Source organism: Cystoisospora suis (genome assembly GCF_002600585.1).
Source record: "Cystoisospora suis strain Wien I chromosome Unknown contig_1986, whole genome shotgun sequence".
Classification (NCBI taxonomy): Eukaryota; Apicomplexa; class Conoidasida; order Eucoccidiorida; family Sarcocystidae; genus Cystoisospora; species Cystoisospora suis.
In genome coordinates this window covers 1-7,768 of record NW_027154785.1, presented here as the reverse complement: position 1 = coordinate 7,768, position 7,768 = coordinate 1, and the positions used below count along the sequence as shown (strand labels likewise).

Below are 7,768 nucleotides of genomic sequence, written 5' to 3'. Positions count from 1 at the left end.
GTCCATTCTTCTGCTGTGGTTTGCACACTCCCTGAGGGATGTGTGGCTGGAGATATGCTGCGTATCTTTGTACTGTTTCCCCGATGTTTCTTTTCTTTCAGTCTTTTTTGTTCTAAACTTACCTATAGAGACTGACGAAAGTCTTCTTCCTTCTCCTCCTTCTTCTTCTTCATCGTCGATTGAGAGCATCGATACCATTTCTACCTTCTTCCTCTCGGCTAGTCTTCTTTCTTTTCTTTTCTTCTCGAGTTCTTCTCTCCATGCTTTCGCTGTACATACACCTACGACAAAGCTCGCAGGATCAGTTACTGCATCCCCCCTTGAGATGAGACACGACCAGCTAGCTAGAGCTAGCCATAGAGCCACAGCTGATCGTGTCTCAACTAGCCAGAGAGAAAAAGGATAGATCGAACCAGAGATGGAAGTGAGATATCCAGGCACAAAAGACATATAGAGATAAAAGAAGAAAGACTCGAAAAAGCTCTTCAACGCGATATGAGATGTCCGAAGAGAAGAATCCACACATTCGTCTTCCTCTTCTTCATTATCGTCTTCATCTTTTCTTCTTTCTCTCTCTTTTCTTTCTCTCCATGGAGAAACCCCCCCTCGATCCTTCACTTCTATCTCTCCCTCTGCATCGTGTCTGTTTCGGCTAGTCTTTGTCGAACTGACGGCGAGAGAATTTCTTTCTTCTTCTTTCAAGAAGAGATGCTCCATCTTGGTCTTTACTTCTTCTTCGTCTTCTTGCTCTTGTGTAGAATTCTTCTTCTCTCCATTGACTAAGTATCGCTTCTGTCGGCCTATAGACGAAGAACCTTCCTCTTCCTCTATGTCTTGGGAAGCGCTTCTTCTTCTTCCTCTTCTTTCTTCTTCTTCTTCGTTGATTCGTGTCGGAGGATTTGTATTGCCACTACGAGAAGTCGCAAGAGAAGAAGTAGGAGAAGCTCTCAGAGAAGTAGAAGAAGAAGAGATGTCTCCCGTGTGTTCTTCTTCTTCTTCACCCCCCCCGGCAGCTTGTCTTCGCTGTCTAAGAAGCATAGTTAGCCAAGCTCTATAGAAGAAGAAGAATAAGAAAGAAGAAAGAAGGGAAAGAAGACGACACGTGGAGGAAAAGAAAGAAGAAAAGGAGAAAAAAGAGGGACCTTTCCTTTTGACGGAGAGCGAAAGAGAAGAGATCGGGGAAGTGTGAAGAGCGAGAGAGAAAGTGGAGAAACAAGACAGGAGGAGACGGAGACGGGAGACGAGGGAATGAAAGAAAGATGTCTGTCAGTGACGAGGAGAGAAATCTACATAAAGTCGGGTGAAGAAAGAAGAAGAAAGAGCTTCTCTCTGTCTACGAATAAGAAGAAGAAAAGAGGAAGAAGAATCAAGGACTTCTGTCTTTTCTCTCAAGAAAGAAAGCAGAAAACGCGTTAAAGTAAGAAGGAGAGAGAGAGAGAGAGAAGGAAAGGAAGAAAAAGAAAAAGATACACAAAGAATCACAGACAAGAGGCGAGATCGGGGAGAGAGAGGGAGAGAGACCCACCTGGAGTGAATGAGCGAAGGCTAGCTTTTCATAGTCAACGATGAGACAGATTGACTTTGCTATCTTTTCTTATCTGAAAAGCTTCTTCTCCTTCTTCCTTTTCTTCTGTCCGTACATCCTTTCAAGCATGATCGATCTTCTCTAAAGAAAAAGTCGAGGGAGAGTAGAGCTCCTTGACACGTTTCTCTTGAAAGGAGTGTAGATAAGGAGAGAGGAAAGAGAAGAAGACGAAGAGAGAGAGACACGGAGAGCGAGAGACTGAATGAGTGCTGTAGCTGCTGTGTATAGTCTACCTGTTTCAGTGTATATACACTGTGTGTATGCATGCATAACATGGTAATCTTTCCTTTCTCCCTCTCTTCTTCTTTTCTTTCGTTTCTTTACAGTCCTTTTCTCCTTCTTTCTCCTGTACTCTTTGTAGAGATCGACCTTTTCTTCCTTCTCTCAAGCCACCGTGTTCTGATCTTCTTTTCTTTCTTTCTTGTCACGCGGCAAGTCTCTCCTCCTCCTCCTCCTGCTTTTCCTTTGCTTCTCTTCACTTCTTTTACTCGTCATCATTCTCCCCAGTTTTCTTTCTCTCTTTCTTTCTTTCTGTCTCTCTTCCCTTTCTTCCTTTTCTCATTTTCTTCTCTTGTAGCGAGGTGTGTGCTGTAGTGGGTCCTCTCCTCTTTCGCATTCTTCCCTTCGTTATCTCTCATTCTTCTTTCTTTCATTCTCTCTCTTTTCTTTCTTCTTCTCCTCCTCTTCATTGTTCTTTTCCTCGTTTTCTCTCATCTGTCGTTTCCTCTCCATCTCCGTAGACTTGTTCTTTCTTTCTCTCTTTCTTTCTTTCTTTCTCTCTGTCTTTCTTTCACTCTTTCTTTCTTTCTTTCTCTTCTCTTTTCCTTTACATCTTTGCATGGTGATCACGGAGTCTTTCTTCCTCTCTTTCAGCATCTGCTAAAGAAGAAATTCTTCCCTCTCTCCTTCTTCTTCAATTCTTCTCTTTTCTTTCTTTTCACTCGGGGAAGATATCTCTTCCTCTTCCTCCTCATCTTCACTCTTTCTGTTGCTTCTTTCTCTTCTCTCCTGCTTTTCTCTCTTTTCTTCCTCGCCGTCTTCTTTTATCTTCCTCCCCTTGTAGCGATGGAAATCTGTCTTTTCTTTTGAGGTGTACATACAGCAAGCTAGGATGCACGTGATTGCCGGAGTGGCCTTTTCTTTTTTCTTCTCCTCCCTTCTTTCTTCGTCGTTCTAAATACCACGACACGACAGACGCACAAAAAAGAGACAGACGACCAGAGCAAAAGAAAGCAAGAAAGAAAGAAAACAGGAAGTCTGACTCCTTCTTCTTTTTCATCTTCCTTTCTCTTTATCTCTTTCTCTCTTTCTCTGCTTTCTTCTTTTCTTTTTTCTCTTAACAAAGATGGTGGTGAGTCAGGAGGAGATTTCTCTAGTCTCCTGTCCCAGTTTCCCCAACTTCTTCTTCGTTTTCTTCTTCTTCTTTCCTCTTCGTCTTCTTATTCTTCTTATTCTTCTTATCATGCGCTTAGTCAGCCACACATTATCTCCACGCGCTCTCTCCCCTTTGCAGTATTCAAACATCTCCGTACACACGACTCTTTTCAGTTTATCTACCTACCTGTCTTTCTTTCTTTAACCTATCTATCTTCATCGTATCTATCTATCTTTAATCTGTCCTGCTTATCTTTGATCTATATTCTACCCCTCTTGTCTCTGTCTGGAGTATGTTGTCTCTCTATTTGTCTGCATTTCTGTCTTTTCTTTTCTTTTCTTCTTGTTTCACTGCCTTCCGAAAAGTTGAGTTTTCTTTCTTATCTGTCCGTACACATGTGTATCATTTTGCTATTTATATCGACAGATCTATAGGTATATTCATGTGTAAGACACATGGAGAGATAAAGAGATAGACAGGCTCAAAGGAAGTCTAGTCTAGATGCACAGATGCACATCTTCTCTTCTTAACGACAAAGTAGACATGTGCGATAGATTTTCTCTTTCTTTTTCCTCTTCTTCTCTTCATTAACTTCTGCTTTCGCGAATCTCCGTTCTCTCTACCCATACACATACACAGATCAAAGATACAGAGAGATAGATAGATTAAGAATAGAGAGATAGATAGATAAATTGAAACTAGATGGATGGATAGATTAAAGATAGATAGATAGCTTGATCGACAGGCTTTCCTGTGTTGTTGAATCGTCATCTTTCTTGAGCTGTCTCTTTTCTCTTTTTCTTCGTCACGAAGAAAAGAAAAGAAGAAACGAAAGAGAAGAAAAGAAAGAAGGAGGAGAGGAGAGGAGCGGATGGGCGGAGTCTTTCCCTGTGCGTGTATGTGCGTTTTAGTTGCCCTTGACTTTACTGCGGGCTGCACAGAACAAGCCGATGGTATGTATGACAAACCAAAAGAAAAGAGAGAGAATTCTTCTTCTTTCTTCTTCTTCCTTCCCCTTTCTCTCTTCTTGCTTCTTCTTCCTTCTTCTCTTGCCAAGTTCTTTCTCCTCTTCCTGTGTCATCGTCTCTCTTTCCCCGTCTCCGTTTCTCTCCTTTCTTTCTTTCTTTCTTTCTTTCATTCTCTTTCTTTGCTTTCTCCCGGGGTGCTGTATACATCATGCACATACGAAGGTAGTGTTTCACATACACTCCAGCTGTAGTAGTAGAAGAAGAATCTAGGGTGACTCTTCACTCCATTCCTCTCACGTTAATGAGGAGTTTTGCTGAACCTCTTTTTTCTCTTCTTCTTCTTGTCTTCTGTAAACAGATCTCTCTCTCTGTCTCTCTCTCTCTGTCTCTCTCTCTCTGTCTGTCTCTCTCTGTCTCTCTCTCTCTGTCTCTCTCTCTGTCTCTCTCTCTCTGTCTCATTCTCTCTCACCTCCTGTTGTTTCTCTCCCTCTTTCTGTGTGTATAGACACCTCCCTCTTTCTTTCTCTCTCTTTCTCTCTCCATGAATCTTTTCATCGAACAGTAACTCCGGACTTGATAGTCTGCAGACAAGCACACGTAAATCTCTACACATACACATGGAGGGCAAAAGAGACAGAGAGAAATGGATAGAGAGATCTTCTATTAAGAGAGAAAGAGAGAGAGAGAGAGATTTCTATGTATGTTTGGGGGGAGCTTCACACCACATACATACATATATATATGTATCTATATGTGGAGTAGAGCCAGTAATACTCCATGTGTGGACTCCTATGTCTGTCTGCCTTATCTACCCATCTCTAATCTATCTATCAGTCTTTCCATCGATCTATCTGTCTATCGTTAGTCCACTTTTCAATCTCTCGTTAATCAGTCTATCTATCGCTAGTCTCTCTATCTACCTATCTTTAATCTGTGCCTATATCTCTCTCTCTCCATGCATCCAGCTAGTTCAAATAAGATAGGTATGTACAGAGATAGAGAGGTAGATAGATTGAAGATAGGTATGTAGATAGATAAATCAAAGATAGATAGATAGAGAGAGAGAGATCGAAATTACTATCTATAGAGTCGATTCTCCCTATTAGTACTATTCTCATCTTTCATTCATTCCCACCCCAGCATATCCTTTCTTTCTTTCTTTCTTTGTGTGTAGATGGTGGAACTGAAGAGTGGAGAGACCTATAGCGGTCTATTAGCGAGCTGCGACGGCTTCATGAATCTTCACCTGAAAGACTCTGTATGCACCTCCAAGGTAAACAAACAAAACGGACGTCTTTCCTTCTTTCTCTCTTTCTTTCTCTCTTTCTTTCTTTCTTCGTCGATAGATCGGTCGATCTGCAGTTCTGTCTCTCTGTATGTATGTGCGAATGAGTATGAATGATATAGGTCCCAATACCTATTTGTGAATAGATAGATAGAGTAATTATAGATCGATGGTTAGATAGATAGATTAAGGGTGGATAGATAGATAGATTGAAGACAGTTAGATAGATAGATTAAGGGTGGATAGATAGATAGATTGAAGATAGATAGATTGAAGATAGATAGATAGATTAAAGATAGATAGATAGAGAGATAGAGAGATAGATAGATTAAAGATAGATAGATAGATGTCAAGATGTGTGTAGATGTCTGTATTTGTATCGATGTCTATTTCGACTACTAGTCTGCTTCATATCTTAATCTCCTTATTCATCTACCTCTCTTTAATCCACCCATCTATCTAGCTATCTATCTATCTATCAATCTAGCTATCTATCTATTTCTCTTTCTTTCTCTCTCTCCAATCTATTTCTGTCGTGTGTATTCTGTCTCGTTTGCTTAGAGTCTTATCATATGTGTATAGAACACTCCAAATATACTCGACTCAAGATAGAGATATACATGAACAATGATGGATAGATAAATAGATAGATAGATTGAAGATAGATATACAGAAAGATTGGAGATAGACACATAGACTAAAGTCAGATAGATAGATCAATATCTACATGCCGATCTAGATAGATGGAGATAGATCTTGATATACATGCAGGTCTCTCTCTGTCTCCGTATAAAGAGAGGAAGAGTCAAGAGTTCGTATTGTCGAGGAGGAGGAGAAGAAGAAGATGAATGGGATAGGAACAAACGAATTTCCAGTCAGTGCAGGGGATATCTCTACTTCTTTGTGACTCTCTCTTTTGCTTTTTCTTCTCTCCTTTCTCTTCCTTTTCCTTCTCTTACTCTTTTTCTTTGTTTGAATTGGAGTAGGATGGAGAGAAGTTCTGGAAGTTGACGGAGTGCTATATAAGAGGCAACACAATTAAATACATCCGTCTGCAAGAAGAAATCTTGGACACCGCCGCGAAAGAAGAAAAAAGAGATCGTAAGAAGAAAAAGAAGAAAGAAAGAAAGAAAGAAAGAAAAGAAAGAAAGAAAGAAAGTGTGTAGATGAGATATCTCGCCTCATATGTAGGATATTCACCCAGCTCTTTCTTCGCAAAAGAATGAGAAGAGGAAGAAAGAGACAAGAAACAAGAAGAAAAAGAAGAATAAGAAGAAGGAGATATAGAGAAGCTTTTCTACAGATAGATAGAGAGAGAGAGATAGGGAGGCATGCGTGAGGGTTCGAGGAGATGTGGCTTAAGAGATTTGTATTGCTGTCTTCTATCATGAAAGTAGAATAGATACATGAACGAATGAATAAGACGCTTTCTTCTTTCTCCTCTTTTGTCTCGTGCTTTTTAGCAGAAGAATGTCTCCGTAGGCTCCTCATGGCGTGAAAACGTTCGTGAGCGTGTGTATCCATGTCTACTGTCCCTAGTCTTTAGATGAAAGCAGCAGCAGGAGGGAGAGGAGGAGATTTATGTAGAGAGATCTATAGTTGACATACACAATAGAGATAGATAGATAGATATGTACGTAGGGGATGGAAGTATAGGGTAGGTAGAAAGGACTTTGGTATGGGTCTCCATGTGTATTGAGACAGATGCGTGTAGGCTTGTCTACTGGAAGAAGCTCTTTAGACGTAGAGACTTCGGCAAGTAGAGAAAGAAAGACTAGAAGCTCTGAATGGATGGCTTTTTGTCTAGAGGGTCGTCCTTACGAAATAAGGTTTTCTACACACCCCAGCCATACACATATCTATATGTAGATAGATTAAAGATAGATTAAAGATAGATAGATAGATTAGAGATAGATAGATAGATAGATTAAAGATAGATAGATAGATTAAAGATAGATAGATAGATAGATGTCTACTTGTGCATGCGACTGTTTTGGTTTGCGTGTAGCTCGAGATAAGCCTCGCGTAGGGAGAGGAAGAGGAGGAGGAGCAGGAGGAGGAGGAGGAAGAGGCGGAAGCTTCGGAGGTGCAGGAAGGGGTAAGGAAAAAAAAGGAGGAACAAGACAGAGATGTCTTCTCTCATCTCTTTCTTTCTTTCTTTCTTTTCGTTTTCGACATGTTTCTTTTCATTCTCTCCCTGTCTGTCTGGCTCATGATGTGAAGAAGAAGAAGAGAATAAGAGCAGTGCCAGAAGAAAGTCTCGAGTAGACACACCTCTTTCTTTGTAGACTTCTTACTTTCTCCTAGCTAATAGCAAGAGTCAACAGCTAGCTAACTAGCTATATGTCTATCTATCTATATGTGGATCTATATCTATAGATAGTTTGAGTTTCTCGCCAATGTATTTTGTATGGAGGTGTAGAGAGGAGGAGGTGACTCTTGCAGTGTAGGAGTTGAACTTGTCTTTGTTTTGCTTCTTTTCTATGAATTCTCTGGCGCCCTCAGGCCGAGGAGGAGGAGGAGGGAGTCACGACTCTTCTTCTTCTTCTTTCCAT

At 40.7% G+C, this 7,768-nt stretch overlaps 2 protein-coding genes across 2 annotated transcripts; one reads left to right on the top strand and one right to left on the bottom strand.

Annotated features, from left to right (window-relative positions):
• Window positions 1-123: 123 nt before the first annotated feature.
• Window positions 124-1,782, bottom strand: CSUI_004309 (uncharacterized protein; the record flags this gene model as incomplete). The annotated part of the gene is made up of 2 exons (XM_068064502.1): window positions 1,526-1,782; window positions 124-1,051 (listed from the first exon to the last, which is right to left on the bottom strand). A coding segment is annotated over exon 2 (915 nt), but the record flags the coding sequence as incomplete, so codon positions are not given.
• A 128-nt stretch (window positions 1,783-1,910) lies between these two features.
• On the top strand, window positions 1,911-7,768 carry CSUI_004308 (uncharacterized protein; the record flags this gene model as incomplete). Its single annotated transcript, XM_068064501.1, has 7 exons — window positions 1,911-2,936; window positions 3,872-3,913; window positions 4,434-4,525; window positions 5,103-5,201; window positions 6,200-6,314; window positions 7,222-7,311; window positions 7,719-7,768. A coding segment is annotated over one exon (414 nt), but the record flags the coding sequence as incomplete, so codon positions are not given.